This window comes from Rattus norvegicus, chromosome 5 (genome assembly GCF_036323735.1).
Source record: "Rattus norvegicus strain BN/NHsdMcwi chromosome 5, GRCr8, whole genome shotgun sequence".
NCBI lineage: Eukaryota > Metazoa > Chordata > Mammalia > Rodentia > Muridae > Rattus > Rattus norvegicus.
In genome coordinates, this window is record NC_086023.1 from 38,567,465 (window position 1) to 38,592,195 (window position 24,731).

Below are 24,731 nucleotides of genomic sequence, written 5' to 3' on the forward strand. Positions count from 1 at the left end.
GATGTATGTAGCATGCAGAATTGTAACATATTTGCTGTGTGAGAGATACCATTCCATTCAAAGAAATAATTGGTTTATTTCCTCAGTCAATTTGAAGGATTAATATTATGCAGCGTATACCAACACACAATCACCTCAGGGGAACTGCTTCTTTCTCCTGCCTTCCTCTTTCTCCTCTTGCGTTCATTATATTCTCTCAGTTCATTCTATTCAGCCATTCAAGGTTATGTCTGCTAATCTGGGGGTTCCACATGACCCTGCTTCAGGTGAGAGCAGAGAGCAGTTGTGGACACCACAGATCACCAGCTAAAACCTATGCTCACTATTGCTCTCAGAGCATGCTGCACACAGCTGTATTCAGCTCAGGTGCGTGTGCTAGCCCAGGCAACTCTGACAAATGAAGTAGCAACCAAATCACCCTATCTTCCTCCTTCACTGACACCATGCAGGTTACAGACCATCTTCAAAGGGCACAAGCTTATGCTGCCTTTTTTTATTTGACAATACATATGTATGGGATTACCAGTCCATTGTGAGTGGGCCAGCCAAATGCATTCTAATGCAAAATTGCTGCCTTCTTATCTAGCTGTTTGACAGAATGCAATTACAAACCATTTTTCCCCCTGTGCCCTTTTGTTACTACTCCTTGGATCACTAGTCTGTATGTTCTTTCTTTCTTCCAGTTTTGCTAAGTAATTAGACATGCATCTTTCGCCAATAACTCTCTAGTGAAGCAGAGCCTAGACAGTTTGGGAGCAGGTGGCAATCCCTGAGGAGCACTGGGATAGAAGGATGGGCTGAACCTTAAAGATCACACCAGCTGGCCCTTCCCGTTTACAAAAGTTGACAGCGACTTAAAATATCTCAAGTGGGAAAAAAATGAATTTGTATTACAGTGTGAAGTATAATTGGTCTCAACCCCTTATACATCTCATACAAGTGTTTACTCACAACTGAAAATGTTAATTTTGATTTTCATATATCCAGTAGTAAACTGCCTGAATTGTAAGAGGACATCTCTCTCCACTCTTTAGGAGAGGGTAAAGCGTTTTTGCTGAGTTTGAAGGCTCTTGAGTTCAGTGTCTTATCTTTATAGGGGCTGGCAATGTGACCAGAGGGATAGGAGAGACAGCCAACCTGCAAAGGGCATTGCTTGTCTCTGTTCAGCACCTGGGCCCATCAGGAAAACTGGGTTGTTCAATTGTGAGAATAGTGGAGTTGGGAGGCAGGAATCTGAGAGGCAATTGTGATGCCCATCCAAAGTCCTGCCTTTCCATTGGCTTTCTGAGGAACGTGTTTCATAATTTCTTTTCATTTCGTTGATGCCTGTGTGTTTTTAATAGCCTGGTTCTTAAACTAAAAAAGGAATAAAGAACAAAATTGTACTGCCTCTCAAAAACTTTCTGAAAGGATGACAGTGCCTTTGTGCACCAAAGTATTGTTCTCAATAATAACAAGAATAGAGAATGGATTTAAGGGTATTATATTACAATTTTACAATCCCAAGAATACAGCCATTTGGTCATAAGATACCATAATATGTGTGTGTGTGTGTGTGTGTGTGTGTGTGTGTGTGTGTGTGTGTGTTTCTCATTTGTGTATTTAAACTTGAAAGTATGGTTCATCATGGCATGGAAAGTATGTTGGCAAGAGCAAGCGGTGGTAGTCATGTTGTATCCTGTTTCTAGGTATGCCCGTCTTCTTTTGTCTATTTTCATAATCCAGGACTCCAGCACTAAGATTGGTGGCAATTTCATTTAGGTTGTGTCTTTCCTGCTTTATTAACCAAGTGTAGAAACGCCTTCACAACCATATCCAGACATTTGCTTCCATGGGTACTTATCTCATTATGTTTGTAGGATGGACCACCAGAATCCTTCAGGTTTCACACATGCATGTATACTCCTATGTCAGCTGAGCTTTGCCTCATTGTAGAATGCTTTTCTATATTCTGTAAGTTCAAATCACTATTCACATGTGTAAAATGTAAAAGATTTTCTACATTCTTCATAGTCACAATCGCTGATGTTGAGTAAAGCCAAAGACTTTACACATTCTTTACAAGCATTGTTTTCTGCATCTATGTGTATTCTGTGATGACAGTAAGGACAACTGTAGTAAATGTACTCACTTTACATTCACAGATTTTATCAATGAGTGATCTCACGTTGAGTGGGACAGCACATGTAGTAGAAAGTTCTCATAGTGATAAAGCTTCTCACCTGTACAAGTTCTTTAATATTTAGGGAGGTGTGATATGTACTAGAATGTTTTCCAATACATTTTTACATCCATAAGACTTCTCATCTGTACAAATTATCTGATATATTGTGAGATGAGATAACTTCTGGAACAAAGTCTTCCTACTTTCTTAATAGTGTCAGGGTTTCTTCTCTGTTTGAAGCAACGGGAATTGAATAAGGACTGACTTAGAATGGAAACGTTTCTTACATTATATACATTATACATTATATACATTATACACATTTACGATACAATGCAGAAAACAATGCTTGTAAAGAATGTGCAATCTTTACCTATCGTAATCTCCAACTATGCTGTGACTTCTGGCAAAACATTTCCACACATGTTTTAAGTTCTTAGGATTATGCCTGTCAACAGCTTAGTGTGTTAAGCTTTAGTTTTCAATCATCTCTTCATTGGATGTATTGCTGTTGGTGATCCTCACTTATCCGGAGTGCCTCTAGATTTTTCTCGCTAGTGTTGATGGAGACAGTGTCTGAACATCTGAAAGGTGCTGAGTTAGGGCTTTCATTATGCACCATATACCAAATGCATGTTTCCACTTCAAATCTCAAGTAGACTTGGTAATGCAGTGTCAGTTCCTGGGGTCATGGGCATGCAACACTTTCTTTTCCATATGGATCTTTCTCCCTAGCATGCCACAGAGTAGCAGAGGTTGTGAGAAAATATCCAGGGCATCCAAATGATGCCAGAATATGGCAAAAGAGCTAGTTTGGTGCACCTACTACCTCTTTCCTGTTATATCTTTATTTTTTAATCTTTTATTTTTTCCCTCATTTGTTTGGCTCTAGGTTAAGCTTCTCTTTTCTAGTTTTTATCTTATTTAAAAACTCTGTTTTTATTTATGTATGTGCTTATGTGCCTGCTTGTCAATGTATGCACGTGCATGTAGTACATGCCAGAGATCAGAAGGGAGGTTTGGATCTCCTGGATCTGGAGTTATGGGCAGTTGTGCGTCACCCAGTGTGGGTGCTGGAAACCGTCCCTTCTCCTTCTGGAAGAGGGGTGCTTGTAACCACTGAGTCATCTCTCCTGCTAGTCTCCTTTCCTAGCATCTCTTGGTGGGCTGCTCTTGGGCAGGATATGCATCATGCTGTTGGGAAGAGTGCCATGTGCGAGAACTCATCACTGTAATGTTGGTGTTATGCATTTATTATCAGTGCCTCAGTCTACCTTGCTTGCTGTAATCAGATCCCATAACTGGGTGACTTAACAAACAACAGAAATTTTTTCTCATATTTCTGGACTCTGGATTACAGGATAATGGTATCTCATAGTCAGATGTTGCTAAGGGCTTGTCTGGTTTGCATATATAGTGCTTACTTTTCATAGTACACATTGATAGCTAATTCTCCTGGTGGTAGCTTTTGTAAAGCACTGATCCCACTTATGGCTATAGAGTCATGATTAATTACATTTGTCATCCACAGATTTCCCCATTTAATGACTCTCTTTGTTTTTAGGACTTCAAAATATGAATGAGTACTGGGACAAAAATTTGTACAGTACTCTGCCATTTATTTGATCAATTATTTTGAGTGAATTATTAAAATAATATACAAGCATATTTTTATTTAAATTTTTATAAAAATAATTTGACCATATCGTTTCCCTTCCCTTAACTCCTTCCAGATTATACTCACTTCCAATTTCATGTTTTCTCTCACTCTCAAAAACCAAGCAGTCCCCAGTGAAGAAAGACACAAAATACCCAAACTAAGACAAAAATACCAAAACAAAGCAAAAGGAGAAGAAAATCAAAACAAAACAAAGCGATGGCATCTCCTTTGTGTTGACCAACTAGTCCTTAGCATGAGACATGTTCAGGAGTGTGGTTGATATATTCAGTGTCACACTATTGAAGAACATTGATTTCCTGTTTATATCAGGTAGCAACCATGAATAGCTTCTTCATTATGATATTGAAGTGTCCTCTTCCCTTTCTCAGTCTGGCATTTTGTCAGTTTGGTTCCTGTGTAGGTCTTAGGTATGTTATCACAGTCACTGGATTCAAAAGTTCATCAGCCCTGTCATGTCTAGAAGACATGGCTGCCTTGGAATAATCCTCTACTCCTAGCTCTTATAATCTTTCTGCTTCCTTGTCTGCATAGATCCCCAAATCTTGAGTGGAGGGGCTTGGTAAAGGCATTCCATGTATGGCTATGTGATCTAAACAAAGTCTGTCCCTGTCCAGTTGTAGGTGTCTGTTTGACAAGTAGTTTCTCTGGCAAAGGCTGGGTGAGACCCTGAACTCACTCTGGATGATTGTCTCCAGCTCCACCCGTTTATCTGTAAATAGATAATTATTTTTTCTTGATGGCTCGGTGATATTCCACTGTGTGAAATTACCACAGTTTCATTATCTTTTTATTACCTGACCGAAATCTAGCCTATTTCTAATTTCTAACTATTATGAATTCAGCGTCAGTAAATGGGGATATGCAAGTATCTCTTTGGCAAAGTCCTTTAAGTTTATGCCCAAGACTGGTACAGCTGCATTTCATGGTAGATCAGGTTTCACCTTTTTGAGGAATCTCCACACTGATTTTGGAAGTGGCTGTACCAGTTTTGCACTCCCACCAGCAATAGTGCTCCACTTTATCCACCTCCTCGCCAGCATCTGCTGTCACTTGCTTTATTGATCTATGCCATTCTGTCAGGGGTAAGATAAAATCTTTCAGTAGTTTTAATTTGCGTTTCCCTGACAGATTGGAATGTTGAACATTTAAAAGAGTGTTTCTCATCTATTTGTTTCATTGCTTGAGAAATCTCTGTTTACATCTATACCTGTTCTTAAAAACTGAGTTCTTTGTTTCTTTGCTGTCCATTTGTTTGACTTCTTAATATATTCTAGATACTACCTATCAGATGAAGAATTGGTAAAGATCTTTTTGTCACTCCGTTAGGCTGTCACTTTACTGAAACAATGGTGTTCTTTTCTGTACAGAAGGTTTTTAGCATCCTGAGGTCCCATTAATTAACCGTTGGCCTTAATGCCTTCCCTTATCAGCATCTTGTTCAGAAAGTCTTTCCTGTGTCAAGGAATTCAAGCACATCCTCTACTTTCTCTTCTGTCAGATTCAGAGTATCTAGTGTAGGTTGAGGTTCCTGATCCATTTAGAGTTGAATTTTTACATAGGGATTGAAATTGATCTATCTTAATTTTTCTACATGAAGCTATCAAGTTTGATAAGCACTATTTATTGAAGATGCTGGATATTTCAGCTTCTTCGTTAAAAATAAGGTACTCAAAGGTGTGTAAAATTGTGTATGTTAAAATCTATTCAATTGATCACCATGTTTGATGCTCATGTCATGCTGCTTTTGTTACTATAGCTCTCCAATACATCTTGAAATTTTAGATGTAATGCCTGCAGAGGTTGTATTATTAATTTTTTATATAGCTATCCTGGGATTTTTTGAATGTATTGTCATATAAAATTTTGATTTAAAAATTATAGTGAAAATATCTGATATCTTACTATATTTTTACACATTTTTATTACTATATTTTTATAATTTTATAATTACTATATTTTTACTATATTTTTCTACAGATTTTTAAAACAGCATATAAACTAGCAGACCTTAATTATAGCTCTTCACATTTTCTATTTTATCTCCCTCTGTTATTGTATTTGCTTTTTCCACCCTGCTCCATGTTCACTAGTTTCTTTCTTTCTATACTTCTCCCCATTCTACTTTCATATGTATCCTATTCCTACCTCGTAAGAGCGTTTCTCCTTTGCTTATGGTCTCTGTTCTTCTTTCATCATAGACATGCATGTGTGCATGTGTCTGTATACACAAACAGATACACACAAACATATGCAGAGAGAGAGAGAGAGAGAGAGAGAGAGAGAGAGAGAGAGAGAGAGAGAGAGAACACAGAGGGACAAAGACACAGAGACAGAGAAATGCAGTATGCACACAAAATCACAGTCACACACACACACACACATACACACAAACAAAGAGGTAGATCTTAGACCTTGTATATGAAAGAAAATGTGCAGTGTCTATATTTTTTAATTCTAGATAGCTTCATTTAAATGATTTGCATAGGAGAATGCTAGCAGCAAACCTCTAACTAACAACGGGATCCACATTGGAGGAATTAGAGAAAGAATTGAAAGAGCTGAAGGGGCTTGCAATCATATAAGAACAACAATACCAAACAACCTAAGCTCCCAGAGACTGAAAACCTACTCAAAAAACTATACATGGACTGACCCATAGCTACAGCTGTATATGTAGCAGAGGATGGCCTTGTTGGGCACCAAAGGAAGGAGAAGCCCTTGGTCTTGGCCAAAGTTGTATCCCCAGAATAAGGGAATGTTGGGGGAGGGGAGTGAGGGTGGATGGGAAGGGAAACGATCTTATAGAAGAAGGGGAGATGGAGGGGATAGAGGGCTTATGAACAGGAAACTGGGAGAGGGAATAACATTTGAAATGGAAAGAGAAATATCCAATTAAAAAAATAAGATTATTTGCAGTCCCATCCTTTCTCCTACCAAAGTCATAATTTTGAATAAAATGACATCATTTATGTGTTTCTTAGTCTTCTTTACCCATTCATCTGCCAATAGACATCTGGGCTGGCTCCACGTTTTATCTATTGTGAATGGTATAACAATAAACATGGATGAGCAAGAAATGTGTCAAATGTTGATTTAGGACTATCAGTAGAGTTATAGCTTTGTGTGTGTGTGTGTGTGTGTGTGTGTGTGTGTGTATAAGTTATTCAGAAACTTTCACACTTTTTCCATAGTATTTATGTCCTTACATCTCTAATTTTTTAAATTAGTTTTGTGATGCAAATTTAATCGTTAAGATTTATTAATGTTGGATTTTGTTCACTACACTATAATTATACACATTTTATAACTTGTTTTTTTCTTTTCACTGTGCTTCATAACCTTTTGTTTCTTTGATCTCATTTAACCTTCTGCTATTGAACAAATATTTTATTTCCTTTCTTCTCTGAACGCTCTTCATGTTTTGAGACAGTTCCATGTATTCTAGATTCTTCCATTTTGCTATCTAGCTGTACTAGCTAGTTTCACCTGACTTAATTATGATTTTTGTTGTTCTACCCACATTCCTTTGTTGACTTTAGGTGGCATTTGAAATTTATTTCTCTTGATTGTTTTATAGCTGCTAAAATGTATTTAAATTTAACATAGTCTAATAACTTCAAGTTAACATATACTTAATTCTGATAAGATGTGCAATCTTTGCTCTGTTTTCTTGTCACTCTTGTATGATGTGACTCATATGAACCATAAACCTAGTAATAAATTGGGATAATTATTGTTTTCAAATCTTATATCTATTAAGCAAAGAGGAATAATATATCTATAAAGTCTTTTATATTTACCCATATATTTACCACTCCTGAACTCATAATTTTTTCTTTTTAATTCAACTTAACATTTGGTATTATTTTCTTGAAGCTTGAAATGTTTCCACCAGTATTTCCATCAGTATATGACAGGTGTAGCAGCAGCAACTGTGTTTTCAGACTTTGTTTATCTTGTTATTTTATTACTCCATCTTTAGTTTTTCTAACTCTACTTTGATAGTCAACAAATTATTTCTTGCCCCTTTTCTTTTTCTTTTTTAATGAACCTGGTATGACTTTGATTTGCATGGTAAGTCATCAGTAAATTTCATTTTGATTTCCTGAGTTGGGTGTCTTGGTTTTCTTTTCTTATTTGTTAATGTTATTTTCTGACTTTCACCCATTTTGGCTACAGCATAGTGCAGCTACAGCTCTCCTTCCCCTATCTTTCCTGGAGTATTACACATTCCTTGATTCTAAGAATCATAGGACATCATTGGACTTGGTAAGCTGAGGGTCACTCACTTTTTACAGAACTTTTGGTCATTCTCAGTCATCTCACACAATTATGCTTTTTTGGTGTTGTATCTCACATAGTCTCTGTCCTACTTCATTATTATTTATTTATTCATTGATGTTTTTGTCTGCTTGACAGTTCCTTCTTTTGCCATTACATCAATTATTAAGCCTGCTTGGTAGATTTTTCACTTTAGTCATTAAAATCTTTTTATTCTAAAATATCCATTTATTTGTGTATGTAATATCTAATACCTAAAATTTGTGTGTACAATCCACACCCTTATATTTATTATTGAGATTTCCTGTCACTGAAACATTGTCATATTTTCTTTTCATTATCTAAACATAATTTCTTTTCATTTCAAACATATTTATAGTTGCTGACCTGAATTTTTTTGCTACATACATTTGAGCTTGCATAAAAAATTGCATAATGGGATTGCAGACTGGTAAAACCATTCTGGAAATCAGTCTGGAGGTTCCTCAGAAAATTGGACATTGAACTACCTGAGGATTCAGCTATACCTCTCTTGGGCATATACCCACAAGATGCCCCAACATATAAAAAAGACACATGCTCCACTATGTTCATCGCAGCCTTATTTATAATAGCCAGAAGCTGGAAAGAACCCAGATGCCCTTCAACAGAGGAATGGATACAAAAAATGTGGTACATCTACGCAATGGAATATTACTCAGCTATCAAAAACAATGCCTTTATGAAATTCATAGACAAATGGTTGGAACTGGAAAATATCATCCTGATTGAGGTAACCCAATCACAGAAAAACACACATGGTATGCACTGATTGATAAGTGGCTATTAGCCCAAATGCTTGAATTACCCTAGATGCATAGAACACATGAAATTCAAGATGGATGATCAAAATGTGAATGCTTCACTCCTTCTTTAAAAGGGGGAACAAGAATACCCTTGGCAGGGAATAGAGAGGCAAAGATTAAAACAGAGACAGAAGGAACACCCATTTAGAGCCTGGCCCATACATATACAGCCATCCAATTAGACAAGATGGATGAAGCAAAGAAGTGCAGGCCGACAGGAGCCGGATGTAGATCTCTCCTGAGAGACACAGCCAGAATACAGCAAATACAGAGGCGAATGCCAGCAGCAAACCACTGAACTGAGGATAGGACCCCCGTTGAAGGAATCAGAGAAAGAACTGGAAGAGCTTGAAGGGGCTCGAGACCCCTTTTGAACAACAATGCCAAGCAACTAGAGCTTCCAGGGACTAAGCCACTACCTAAAGACTATACATGGACTGACCCTGGACTCTGACCTCATAGGTAGCAATGAATATCCTAGTAAGATCACCAGTGGAAGGGGAAGCCTTTGGTCCTGCTAAGACTGAACCCCCAATGAGCGTGATTGTTGGGGGGAGGATGGCAATGGGGGGAGGGTGGGGAGGGGAACACCCATAAAGAAAGGGAGGGGGAGGGATTAGGGGGATGTTTGCCTGGAAACCGGGAAAGGGAATAACATTCGAAATGTAAATAAGAAATACTCAAGTTAATAAAAAAAAAAGAAAAAAATTGCATAATGGCTAGAAACCTAGTATTCTATCTATGCATCCTAACTGTGCTCTCTGCAGATGGTTCTTGGTATGAATTGTGAAGTCATTAAAAATGTAGAAAATATCCCAATGTTCTTTCTTCTGTGCTTTCAGGCCCTTCTTGCACAAGCCTGTAGTCACCAGCTAGCAGTGATGTTTGGAGAATTTGAGTCTTTTTGATTTGCCATTGCATATTTTCAAATACCAGTTTTATATAAACTGTGGCAACACAGCATTTTGCTGTATAAATTGATATGTGATAGGATGGTCAGTCATCCTCTTTCTCACTTGGTTAAAACCAAGTTTCAGGTAGCTTCATTCTAAAGGGGAGGAGCTGGACTCTGAAAGGACATTGATACTAGAAGATATACATTATTGAAGGTTACATTAAGTACAGAAGACACATGATACAACTCAGAGACTGTAGGAAGCTTATCAAGAAGGAAGGCTGAAGTGTGGTTACTCAAACCCACTTAGTTCGGGAACAAAATTATCATGGAAGGCAGAGAGAGGGAGGAATCTGGGTGGAAGAGGGGAAGGGGAAGGGAGAAAACAGGACAGGATCAGGTATGGGGATGGGGAAGAAGAAGAGAAGCCCAGAAGGCCTGGAGAATGAATCAAAATATGCAATCGTGTGGGATACAGAATAGGAGGAACCTCTAAAAAACCTGGAGAAGCTACCAGGACTCAATGGTGACCACATTAGCCAAAATTCCCAGCAGAGGGAGATGGAATCTCAACAGACCACCTCGAGTAGATAGACATGACCCTAAGTTGAGGCAGGGGACCACCCACCATCTTCAAACTATTTGACCCAGAATTGCTCCTGTCTAAAGGAAATGAAGGGAAAAATGGAGCAAACACTGAAAGACAGGCCACCCAGTGACTAACCCCACTTAGAGTCCATCCCATCCATGCACACTAAACCCCGATACTATTAACTGATAACATATTGTGCTTACAGACAGAAGCCTGGCATGTTGTCCTCTGAGGGGCTTTACCAGCAGTTGACTGAGACAGATGCAATACCTACAGCCAACCACTGGACTGAGGTCAGGACTCCCTATTGAAGAGGATGGAGAAGGACTAAAGGAGCTAAGGGAGATTACACCTCCATAAGAACAACAACAGTGTCAACCAACCCAGACCCCTCACACCTCCCAGAGACTAAGGCACCAACCAATGAGTATGCTGAGCTGGTCCATGCCCTTGGGCTCATGGGTAGAAGAGGACTGCCCTGTCTGGGCAGGTGGTTTAGTAGTGGCGGAACATCCTCTGAGAGATGGGGGGGCACCTTCTATAGATGGGGAATGTCAGAGGATGGAATGATGAACTCCAGAAGTGGGGACCAGGAAGTAGGACAACTTACGGAATGTAAATAAATAAAATAATTAAAAATAAAATAAAAATCCTAATATGGAGGATTCTCTAATATGGGAACTGCCCTAGGTAGTCTGTGGGTGGTTGGTGACTTAAAGGTATGCTTGGGAAAGTTTTCAAAGTTTGTCTTAATCTGTAAGCTATTTACAGGAATTGTCTATGTCTTCATTGTCCAGGATAGTGTAGTGAGAACAGAATCTTAGTAGCTTCTGGTTTGATGGTATGGAGAGATTCCTGGTGCTTGGAGAGAGAGACACACATGGGAATAAGAGAGTTATTGTGCTCTAAAGAGAACGAAGGAGAAAAATGACTTACTGAAGAAGTGCTGAAAGGGAATGGAAGCCCTGTCTTTACACAATTTTTTTTACACCACTCCTAATTTCCAACCATCTGATCACTGTTTTAGAGAAAATAAATAACTCATCAATTAATTGGACTTCTTTTTGTAGTTGAATTATCTGAGTTGAATAAATAGAATTAACTAAGTAATTTGGCATTGTGTGGCTAGAACTTTTATCTATGACTGCTGATTATAATTGAAATAAGGTAATTGGGTTTGAGGGGCTGTGAGGTATCTTAGCATCTGTTAATACTTTTAAATAAACTCATCACTGTACAGTTTATTACTTCTTAATTTGCATGTCTGAATCATTGGAGGCACAGATCCCATATGTTCAAATTAGAACCTGGACTGAACTTTAGAACTTCTGTAGTTAAGTTTTTCAGCAAAGAAATTTGTTTGTAGTAAGATGTTTTCTCTAGTTAGGAAAAATATTGTCTAATTACTAAAATGCAAATCTTAGTGATTAATCATGTGCTTGAAGATGAAACAAAAAGAAATGAAAAAAATAGATTTTGACCCAATGTATTTCTAGTATCAGAATATGTTTTTAGTCATCTCCTGATGTGAAAGTAGTATAAATTAAAAAGTCTTCACTTGTGTAGGTATCCACACATTGGAATGAGAATCTCTTGAATATGTGAATTTGTCATATATCCAAATATTAGTATTTTACTTTGTTTCTATTTCTTGCAAGGGGTTTGAATTCTACTTAATCATAAGAGAAGGTATCAAACACCAGAATCCTTAATTACTTATAACACACAAAAGATCTAATTTACTCTATTCTATTTATTTGTGTGAATTAAAAAATAAATTAATGCTCTTGATCTTTTGTTGAAGATACTCATAATAAGGAAACACTCTCTTATCACTAATTATTACTACCATAATCTGTCTCTATTTTCCAATAATATTGACATAGGCCCTTTGTGTTCAATATAGGCTCAGAACTGTCATAACCTTTTAACACCCATCTTTTTTTCAACCTGAGGTTAATGCCAATTCCCATGAAATAATTTAAAACAAGACATGATATCTCTACTACATGTCCTGAATGTGGTATTCTCTCCGGGTCATATCTTTCTGGAGTAAGAGAGAACTTCCCCTTTCTCCAAATGATTCTGTGCCTTATCTGTGCAGTATTGGATGCTAACTTTCTCGTTATAACTCAGAAGACTTGGATACAAATGAGGAGTAGGTTCGCTGGGATACACAGGAGGCTGAACTAGTGCGGACATGGAACATTCCAAAGTGATTCATTGCACATCAGCAGACAAAAATCATTCTTATGCTTACAGGAATCAGTAATAGCTAGGTCTGACTAGTGGGCAAATGAGTATGTGTTCAATGAGAGACTGTATCAACATTTATCAGTGATATCCTAGACTAGCATTTCCCAAAAGAAATATGATATGGGTTGCATATATGATCATAAATTACCTTATAACAACATTAAGAGTTAAAATGAGTATGTGAAACTAATTTTAATAAAAGGTTCTATTTAAATCCAGAATATACATTTTACTTTTATTCTTATATATAATTAGTCAACATAGGTAAATGACCGAGGAGATAGTTTATCTTTTCCTTCTGCACTGTTTTCAAAATGTGTTCCTTACATCCAGTGCATGGATTGATCTGTACCTACCTCATTCTATTTGCTCCAGAGCAGTGTACAGCTGATGGAGTGGATGGTACAGATGGCTGTGATGGCATCCTTGAGGTGTGGGAAAATTGGACTAGAGTACTACAAACTTCCTTTAAGTTAACAATCCTAAGGGAGAGTGCTTGCATGGCATGTGTGATGCTATGGGTTCAATCCTCAGCAACATTCAGGCATAACACACACACACACACACACACACACACACACACACACACACACACACACACATACCAAAGGAAGACAATCCCTCCTTCAAAAACCCCTAGAGTCCTAAATGAATATAAAATAGCACTCATAAATTAAGACACTCTGGAGGCATTAAAAAATCAATGAGAAATTAGTCTTATTTAAATAAACTGTTCCCCAAACCAGTGTAAACAGGAGAGAGCATTTATTGACTCTGATGGAGGAAAAGGCCAGAGAAAGAGTTGTTTTTGGGATGTCTGGATAATCTCTGTCTGCCTGTCTCTGTCTCTGTGTGTTCTTCTCAGATAGATGTTATCCACAGATAACTAGCATCTACAATGACATATCTCAGCAGGTCTGAAAGTCAAAGCAGACCTTTTACTTCCCAACAGTCCTTTCTTGGGTCCTGACAGTATGTCCTAGATCCAGTAATGTAATATTCTGAGGAAGCTTTGAATAAAAGAAGGTTATGTTGATTTGGGCTAATAGACTTGAGAAGGAGCAGTACTAGGGAACGGATTAATTTTATCAATGGAAATAATTTTTGTAAACATTAATTTTTTCTTTGAAATAATCTATGTGGGACAAGGAAATCTCAAACATGAAGTTTGACTTACCTGAAGGTGCGAGATAGGTGAAAATTACAAATCGACTCTTTAAATATGCATTAATGTAAACACAGTAATATAATATAAATTACTAATGTAATATAAATTAGTTTTTGTTGCATGTGTCAACAAAGACTCATCAATGGGTACAGTTATAGAGATAGGACGGAACCAGGTGGGATATCCCTTCCCATCTATTGCCCCTGGCCACAGATTTGTCCTGGTTTGTCATAAATACACATGTTAGAGATAATAAAGCCTGCTTTATGTGATCTGAAGGGTATTCCAGATAGCACATTAAAGGAAGATGCCAGGCATAGAATGCATTCAGTAAACGAGAATGATGAGTCTTGTTAGTGTAATCACTGGCTTGAAAGCCCTCTAGAGCAAAATATTATAATACATCTCCCTCTTTCTTTGGATTAGGTTAGTTCATTAATTAAAAGCTGTTGTGTATTCCAATATTTTAATTTGTTCAGGTTTCATTCTCTACAGGACTTACTGTTTATCTTTGCAACTAAGAAATACTTTATATTGCAAACATTTTCTTGAATTTCTACATAATCAGTTTTCAGTAGAGTCTATATACACTAATCAGTTTCTTATTGGTGACTTTGCTTTTGGTCAGATATAAGTGGCTGATGCTGCACTAAAATGCTTTAAGTCATTAGGAAATGACAATTGATTTTGATCCATTGAAGTGGTGGGATTAAACAATGTGAGATGATATGTTCTCTACTTCTAGAAGGTATTCCTTTAAATTTAGGCTGAATAATAGGCATTTTTATGTCTTGCAATGTTTCTTATTATCTAAAACTACTTTAAGAAACAACTTGTATTTTTTATGAGAAAAAGCCACATAAATAAACATCACAGACCCTCTCATCTCAGTAGCTACCAGTACCTTCTACCCCATCACTCAAACTCAAACCTGAGTTGGTTCCTCATATCTCTCTTTCCTTCATACTTCATTTCCTCTCTTCCTATAAGGACTAGAGTTTTATATTTATACAACTACCTCCCAGTTAAAGCTATAATTTTCTCTTTTTTCCACTATTTGTTTTCTTCTACTTTTTCTCTTTTCAATCCACTCTCTAGGCCTTTTCTAAGTCACTTTCATAAATACAGATGGTGTCACTTTCTTGAATACTCTTTTGTAGAGTCTGGGTGAAGCTTTGCGGCTCCTCTTCCTCTTCCTGCTTCTTTCTCCTCCCCTTCCTCCTCTTGTAATTTAGGCTTTCTGAATCAAGGTCACCATATACACCTGGGTCCTCCACATGGAATACACAGTTCCATCTCAGCCTCCTCAGGACTAAGGCGGCATGGTTACATCACAATATGCAGGCCCTGTCACTTCTTCTTCATACTTGCTTCCCTGGTTTCATATTTGATCATTCTTCTCATTTTTGTCCAAAACCTAGCCAGAGTTGTGAATACTTGTTTATTCTAGAATATCCTTAAAATCAGAAATTAAATGAGTTCATTCATGTTTCAACTAGAATGCCTAAAAAGTAAAATGCCTAATGAGTTACTCTGATAAGAATTGATTGAATGAACCACTAGCAGTCTTTGTTTAGGCTTGTCATTTGGAGGGAAGTCGAGGATCAGTGTTTTTCTTAACTACAACCTTATTAGTATGAATCAAACACATTTCAGCAGAAACTCTCTTACACCTGTAAATTTTTACTGACAAATACCCCAAAGCTCATCATAAAACCTGCTCCATAGGATTGATTAAGTCCCAGCTATGTGTTCTATTTTTTCCCTTATTTTTTTTCATCTTTATTAACTTGTGTATTTCTTATTAACATTTTGATTGTTATTCCCTTTGCCAGTTTCCGGGCCAACATCCCCCTAGCCCCTCCCCCTCCCCTTCTATATGGGTGTTCCCTTCCCCATCCTCCCCCCATTACCGCCCTCCCCCCAACAATCACATTCACTGGGGGTTCAGTCTTGGCAGGACCAAGGGCTTCCCCTTCCACTGGTGCTCTTACTAGGATATTCATTGCTACCTATGAGGTTGGAGCCCAGGGTCAGTCCATGTATAGTCTTTAGGTAGTGGCTTAGTCCTGGAAGCTCTGGTTGCTTGGCATTGTTGTTCATATGAGGTCTCGAGCCCCTTCAAGCTCTTTCAGTCCTTTGGTTTTTTTTTGACAGTCTGAAAAGTATCCTTTACAAAAGTCTAGTGGCAAGACTGAGGCACACATCAAGTTGGAAAGAGGCAGCAGAATCCTAAACTACCTTAGATGCTCAGACCCATGTAGACAGCATGTTTTTGTCTTTTTTTTTTTTTGTCAGTAGCAAGCTGCTAAGGCATCTTTGAATTAAAAAAAAACACAGCAAAGAAAAATTTGTAGTCGGTATGAGATCTCTAGCAAGTGTACACTTGAGTCATCTACCCCTGCTCCACATGGCTGCTTCATAAGAGTCTTTGCTTTCTAGTACATGCACAGGTCTCTGAGGATTGGGACTTTCACTCTCCTTCTCAAATTAAAATTAAACACTCGCATTAGTTTTATTATAAGATCCCCCCCCCCACTTTTTCCCCAGGCCCACGTCTCCTTGTCTCTATGTCTCTATGTATCTTCCCTCCCCCCATTTTCTTTATCTTTCCTTTTTCTTTTCTTTTCAGAGAGAGGGTCTTACTATGTAGCACTGGCTGGCTTGGAACTCTTGAACTCACAGGGATCTATCTATTTCATTCTGCCTCCAGTATACCACTATGACTTTCTTAAGTGATGTTTTTAATTGCATAAACTTAAATGAGTTGTGTTTAATTTGAAGTAAGACACATTTGTCGTTGTCCGCTTTCTGTGAAGATACAACAATGTACTTGTCCATTGAATTCAGGTCTTATATTTGGGGTACTTTTTTCAATGGCAGATTTATTTATTTATTTAGTGACTAGTGATCTCCTGACTTGTCCTTTATCCAAAGTGTTTCTCCAGCTACATTTTGCACACACTATTAAGGACTCTGTCCTGACTATAGAAATGTCCTCTCCACTCTAAATTATCTCTTAGACTCAATTCTACAAGGCATGTTATTCAACATTGTTAACAATTTTTGAGTGTCCCATGAGGAAGATTAACAGTTGGTCTCTGTCTATGTTAAGTAAAAATATAAAATAAAATAAAATTTAACACTTCAATACTTAATACTCTTTATGTTTTGATCTCTACAACTCATTCCTCAATAATTCTATATAATTTATATTGTAAGCCTTTACATGCAGTATATTTTCACAAAATGAACACTGAAGGAAAATTAAAATTTCAGGAAAAAAGGCATGTTAGTATAACTGGCTATAAGCTTGTCAGTTTATTTTTCTACTTGATATTCATTCTAAGGATTTATATAACCATTGAGTAAAGAGAATACAATTTAGAAAAATATTCATACAACTCTTCATTATTTCACAGGTTGTAGAAAAATGAATATAAGTAACAATGTCTTTACCCATAGTAGCAAGATATCAGAATTTTAGAACTACTGAGGGATGATTTCAACAGCCTAAATAAGGAAAATGCTAATTTTAGTATTATGTGAAAGAAGAAATTAGGTTTGTGTTCTCAGAAATTCACATTTGTTATCTTGTAAACTCTTTTGGGTAATTTTGCCTACTTCCCTTTTCTGAGTTATTTAGAGCAATGAAAGGCAGAGATGGGAGTCAGGGGGAAGATACTAGCTCGTTACTGCAAGTGAATAGCTTTATGTTGTGTATGTATTAAATTTGGTACCCAAACACTCATGACAGCTCACAACCTTCCTAGACTCAAATTCTAGGGGATTCAACACAGGCTTCTACCCTCTATGGGCACTGAATGCGTGTGTTATACTTACATGCCTAGAAGATACACATATATATATAAGATAAAATAAATACAAATTTATCAATATTCTCTAATTTTCATTTTGCAATACATTCAGGGTTACAAAAATTTGGAAAACACAATACAAAGACTGGCTATATATGCATGAACCTGATTCTTTAGACAACTATGGTATAATAAAAAGAACCAGAAACTTAACACTGGCATAATTCTGTCCTCCAGAATTATGGAGGATTGCACAGATTTGTTAAATTTTTCTTTTCTCAATTTTATTTAATCTATTTTAAAATTTGTATACATTTTAATTAAATTAAACAGAATTATATTACTGTCCCATTTCCTGCTCTTCCTTTCAACTCCCTCCATGGCTCCTTCTTGCTCTCAAAGGATAGTCTCTTTTTCTTTGAATATTGTGACATACATATTTACATATATGTATGTACAAATGTATAATTACAATATGCTGAGGACATTTTTCTTGTTTGGCTGTATAAGGTTTCTGAGATGAGCACTCTGTATTGGATAAGCAAGAGGAGGCTCACCCCTGGGAGAGGAGAGGTTAGTTCTCCCTTTCACAGCAGTTATTAGCTGCCTAAAGTTCTTTGTCTTGGGGGAACCTCATGAATTTTTTTTTCCCTTCCATGTTTACATTTCCATTTATAGAACCATTGTCCTAGTCTATTTTTATGTACCCATTCCCAGGAGAGACTGTTTCACAGTAGAATACAAATGTAAATAAAAGTCTCATTGTGGTCTCTCTTCAGCTTAGGATCACAGTTTCATTTTATTGTCCTGTGGCTTCATTTTCTTCGAATCTGGAAGAGTTCCTCATGCTGCTTTGGTTTTAGGTGACTACTGTATTTCAATAGTAGGATTTCTTAGAAGCTTCCTTGAGAGTGAATCTCCTTAATGTGGATAGTCCTTGACACCAGGGACACAATAATTATAGCTTGGCATTCAAACTTCCCATCTAGTTGCCACCCTTTCTTTTAAGCTTTAAGCCACCATTCAAACTAAGATTGTTCACTTTTCTCATAATTTCTTATTTTTATATCTTTTCCTATACTGTTTTTCTATGTAGAATTTATTTTACCTTTATTCTTATCTAAGAAACGTTTTAGACAAATGATCATAGCTTCTCTGAATGCTTCTTTCTCCTATACTTTCTAATGGCATGGAGAAATTAATTTTCTAATTATGCAATGATATCAATTAGTGCAATGTTCTTAGAAATTAATATTTATTTCATGTCTGCACTTATTCAGTGTTACTGCTTTAATGATCTACAATAGATCAAAACATACTTTAGCCAGGAGAACACCAAATTCAAGTTAATTTATTTCCAACTCCTTAAACCAAGCTCTCATCATAAAACTTTGTATAAAGCAGGCAACTACTACTGTTTTTGAATGAATGAAACTATTTATTTAAAAACAAGACAAGATGGGAAATGGCAAACTTTTCTCTATTAAATTTATACAAACATTCGTTTGACAGTAAATGTTTTGGAAATAATTTCATTACTACGGATAGCTGTTTTTTCAACCTAATAAGAGTTATTCTCATGAAGAGATACAGATAAAAGTCTGTCAGCATCTGAATAACATGTACCCTAAAGAACATGTCAATAAATTAAATTTCTTGCCTCTAATACCACTAAAAGCCCATAGCCATGATGTTTGTCTTGATTAATTATTAAGAAGATTTTAGATTTTCAACTTTAATGGATTTTGTGCCAGATATGGTTTCTAATTAAACTTTGCATTTCTCTGATGAAACTGTATTTAAGTTGACTGAATGTCATAACTCAGCTTTGCCTTTACTCATGTCTAGAAAATTATTTTAAAATAGTAGGGCAGTAATAATTTATAAAAACTCACAAACATGTTTAGAATAGTCATGACATCAAAGCTTAGAAAAATAGAAAAATAGATTTCATTGTTTGGAAATGAAACGATAGCTTTGTTGGCTCTGCTAGCTGATTAGCTTGCAGTAAAAAACAATCGTACATCTTATTTGTATGATACAAAATGAATCTGATCTTTAATATTCACATGCTTTGAATTATTAAAACCATAGATATTATACATAATGTTGGACAATTTCAATGATAAGTTTACAAAAAACTGAGTAGCTCTTTAAGAACAAAAAATTGCTACATATAAATCAGATGTTTCTAGAAGATGATACATGATTCTATATAGACAGGTACAAGATCGATTGCTGAAATTACCCTGGGAGTTTTATCAGTGAGAAGGTGAGTGCCATATAAATGTTAATTATGGTTTTGAAAATTTGACCCAATATTGTGAATGTCTATAGGAGGCATACGAATTAAAATCAAACATCTGATAGAATATTATTCAGACATAAAAGGAAATGAGGTCATGCACTTTGAAAATGCTTTTAATTGAAAGAAGGCACATTCAAGACAATTAGCTGTGATTTCTAATTATAGGAAATGTCTATTATAAGTAGCCCAGTGGCAGAAAAAGTAGTTATGTGATTGCCTGTAGTTAGAAAGTGTGAATGTTAATTCTCATTGTCAACTTGACAGAATTCAGAACTATCAGCAAACATTCCATAAGGTGCATATATGAGGAAATTTCTAGGTAGGTTTAACTCAAGAGGGAAGAGCCATTCTGAATATGGATGGTGTGGTTGGGAGGGCTAGGGTCCTGTCCTGGATAGAAATAGAAAGCAAACAGAGCACTTGCATTCTCTCTACATATCCTGGCTACACAAATACCTTGGCCAGCTGCCCCCTAAGTTGTTCATGTCTTGCCATTATGATGGACTGTATACCTTTGCAAAACTGAAATAAACATTTCCTTAAGCTGCTTTACCAAAAAAAGTATGTAATGCAGTTGAAATACATACTTCAGTTATATGTAAATTGAGTCTCAATAAAAGTACAGGGTACTTACTGTACACAAAAAATCTAGATAGATCAAGGACTGAAACCAAGATCCAGACAACAAACACAAAGAGCTTTACTTATCAACCACAGTTTTCTTCCTAAACATACACATCTCCAGTAGTTTGCTATAGTAATATGTGATTCACTGGGTGAGTGAATCTTTAACTGCTTTGAGTGTTTAGACAAAGATGAATTACAGTGTATAGAGATGGTCTGTGAGGAATAAGTAATGACTTATGTATGTACTATATCTATGTAGCCTTCAGAAATGGCTAAGTATGTGGTATAGACAAAACTCACAAATTTCAAATAAATAAAATCTTCAGGGGGAAAAGAACAACTCTAAAAAGGGGTAAGAGATGGCTATGGTTTTCCTCAACTGGGTATATTGAAGACCCAGCTAGAGGGAAAAACCCTTAAACTGAAAAACAATGTTTGCTAGGTTTGGCATTTTTGACTTTGAAACCCTCCACTTTGAAAAACAATGTGAGGAAAAATGATTGGGAGATGTTATTTGTTGTAGAGGGTCAAAGAAAGTATTTTAAAACATGCACTTCAGAGCTCAAACATCATTCTGTATATGTATGTATTTTAATGCCTATATATGCAGCATGTATATATATATATATGCAGCATATATATATATATGTGGCAACTGGTTGTTCATGCATGTGTATACATGTGTAATATCTGTATATGTAGTATGTATATGCACATGTGTTACTTGTTATACATACACATATGTGTATAATATCTGTGTTTGAGGTTTGTATACGCATATGGGCATGCAAATGGTGTGGATGTACTTGTGTAAATGTGTAATGTATATGTAAATAGTATGTACATGTCCACATGTGTAAGTGGGTGTGGCGAGGTCAGTGGTTGAAGCTATTTGTCTTCCTTAATTGCTTTCCAACTTGTCTTTTGATATTGGGTGTCTCACTAAGTCCATTGGATAGAGTAGCTAGTCAGAGAGCCCCTGTAAATTGCTGTCTCTTTCTATGCATAGCTGCTCTGAGCTTTTACATGGATCCTGATGATCCAAACTCAGGTCCTCATAGTTGTGTGGCAGGCACGTGAGTGCTTGAGTTATCTCCTCACCCCCTCCATATAAATATCAAACACAAAGGTATATGTTCTCTTACTGTTATATTCATACCATAGAGTTGCCAAGTAAACTCATGAACCCAATACCGTAGGAGATACACAATCTCACTCCTCTGTTCACTTAAAACGCAACTCAAAAACGGGCTTCAGAGAAAGTGCGTGCTGTCCTTTGCCATGGCATAAGGATGCTCAGTGATATAGGTAAAAGCATGAAGTCTGGAGTCCTTGTGTCTGGGTTTGAGGTTCACATTAACTCACAAGATGTGCAAGGCAGGTGGACCCTGAATCGTTGCCTCATTCTTCTTCATGGAAAATGACTGTAACAACATTTATGTAATAGGCATTTGTGGGACTGAGTTCATGCCTGTAAACAACTGCAAACCACTTAGTGCAATGCCAAGTAAATGGGAAAGTAAGGAGAGGGAGAAAGGGCAATGTTTAACTGTGCTTACTACTTTTTGGTGGCATTGAACCTGTAAAAAATTAATTATAAGACTAAGACTTACCTTTGTACTTCCTTTGTATAGGAAGGACTATATCTACAGCCTTTGGTTATTTGAAACTTTTCTGTAGTTAAATCTAAATTTAGGTGGAGTTCTTATGGTCTGTGTGGTAGAGAACAGAGACAGATGAAGATATGGCAAGAGAAATATAAGTCAAAGGACATAGGGATGATGTAAAAACTGATTCTCAGAGCTTTCTGACCCTAGATCCAACCATAAAGACCACTTCTAGCATGGAAAATGATGACTCAGTATTAGTGACACGGAAGCGAAAATATTTTGTCCTTGAGTACTCAAGACAAAATGTGTAGAATTAGTTCCAAATAGAGATAGATCAGTGAGTCTAAGAGTTTTTCCCATGGTCCTGAAAGAAGGACCAGAGTGATTAGATTAGTGCTTTGTTAGTGTTTTGTTATTCTCCCCCTAGCAGAGGGTCCTGGGTCACAGGTGGGGCAGAAGAAGCTCTATAGGACTGTTTTGACATTGGTGACCATGTTCCAGGTGAGAAATGATCATGTGGATCAAGACTGGATAGCCAGGCCTGTGAGAAGCACGTATCATCCCACAGCTGGACCACAGCTACAGATTTCAGCTTGTCATCTTGATCATCCATGTTCCTCACCAGTTCATATGTCTGTGTTGGATGAAGGCAAGAGGAACTTTTGCCCCGCCTTGCACTCTTGCAATCTTCTACTCCTGTTTCAAAGAAAAGAGTACATGTAAACTAGTGTGTGTGTGTGTGTGTGTGTGTGTGTGTGTGTGTGTATTTAAAATCTAGCTCATGACTACTTTTGCTAACTGTTATTTTGTCATTTTGATAAAAATTTTGTAATTTTTGTGAAGGGTCTGACTAGAGGCTTCTTTTTTTCTACCTCTAAGCAATATCTTAAAAGCAGAATTGTTCATCAACAAAGTTGTGCCCCGAGGGAGACCACTTCGCTGGAATTTAGTGGTGAACAGCTACCCTGAAATCCTTGGAGTCCCTCTCCCAACCATCAGGAAGTCTATGACAGTGATCCTTTCCTTAGGTTCTTTTAGGTGTTTATATCCATTGAGTCGTTAGAGGCATAGCACTTGGTGGAGCTAAGCCTTCAGGACTCTGTGTCATATCAAAGAATTTTCTCTTGTCTCTTGACTGTTGCCTGCCTCACCCTTGACAGAGTGTTAAACATTATCGCCATCATGGTACCCAATCAGCACACAATAGTCATTGATATAGCATACAGAAATAATTTTGTATGATCAGATTTTAGGACATAAAAATTACAATAGTGCCTGAATGCAACTATGAAAAAGAAACAAAAATTAACCTCAACAATAATATATATGTACAAAAGTGGTTTCATTTTACCAATAGTTTTGGTTACCTAGCACCAATTTCTGTCTAAAATTATTAAGGGGCCTACTCCAGAAACTAATCATTTGTGTATGTAAACTGAATATAATTCTGAGTATTGTTGTGATGAAATCTGTTACTGTTCCTTTTCATTCCATCTGGGACATGAGTTATCCTTCTGTTCAATGTAACCCTGTTCTATTGACTGCTGGGTCTCTGAGGGATTAGGTTGTAGACACACTATGGCAGTGGCTGTGTCCTCATTACTTTATTTTCACCAATAACCTTTCAAAGCACAAGTCTAATGGTTTGTAAAACTCAAGAGAAACTAGAAAGGACATAAAGTGCTTCCTGTTAGTGAATCTATGCTTGTTCTTGTACATATGTTCTTGACTTAAAGCTAGAAAGAAAGGGAAAAACATGCTGAGGTTGCTAATATCTAATGTAAATTTTTATTGTTAATCTTTCACTGTACCTAGTTAAATCTTATCCATAGATAGACATGAGTAGGAGGAAACGTATAAGGATTCAGCAACACCTGTAGATGCCAGATTATTTTTATGTTGTAGGAATTAGGAATTTACTATAGGGCTTCAAGTAGTCTCTGTTGATTGGGATGGCCTACTATATATAATCCTAGAGTTGTGAAACAATAAGAGCACTATATTTCAATGTAAAAAGATAAAATATTAAATATTTTGCCTTTGAAGTATACTCCATAAAAACTTGGGAGAGTGATGGCTAATCTGTTTAAGGACTGAATAATACAGTCAGAGCTATGAATTCATACTGGCAGCTTTGACTAGTCACTAAGATAAATTAAGAAATTCATTTACAAGTGACAAGTACATTTAGATGGCAAGTTACATGATTTATTTAGACTTTCCTTTGGGCCTACTTTAATAGGCAGCCCAACATCTATAAAGTATTCTCACCTTGCTTTGCATTTAGGTTCAAGTTGCTTTATTTGCCAATTTCATGGAAATGGCCTTTTGGTTCCTACATTCTGTTACACTGTAAAGCTTTAGAGAACATGCTACCATTTTCACAAAATATGCTTAAGTAATTTATTGTGAACATTTCTATGTGTGGTTTATTTTTCTACATATGTCTAGGAAAAATGTTTTAGATTTAAAAAATTATACGTAAG

At 36.7% G+C, this 24,731-nt stretch overlaps 1 protein-coding gene across 3 annotated transcripts in view; it reads right to left on the reverse strand.

Annotated features, from left to right (window-relative positions):
* Positions 1 to 24,731, reverse strand: part of Nkain3 (Sodium/potassium transporting ATPase interacting 3) — a 696,335-nt gene that overhangs the window by 156,889 nt on the left and 514,715 nt on the right. The window contains exon 5 of one of the 3 annotated variants that reach the window (XM_063288441.1): positions 19,118 to 22,941. The exons of the other annotated variants lie outside the window; for them this stretch is intronic. Within the exon in view, the coding sequence (XP_063144511.1) occupies positions 22,936 to 22,941 (6 nt within the window). The 3' untranslated portion in view covers positions 19,118 to 22,935. Of the gene's footprint in view, positions 1 to 19,117; positions 22,942 to 24,731 lie in introns of those variants that run through there. 3 annotated transcript variants of the gene reach the window in all.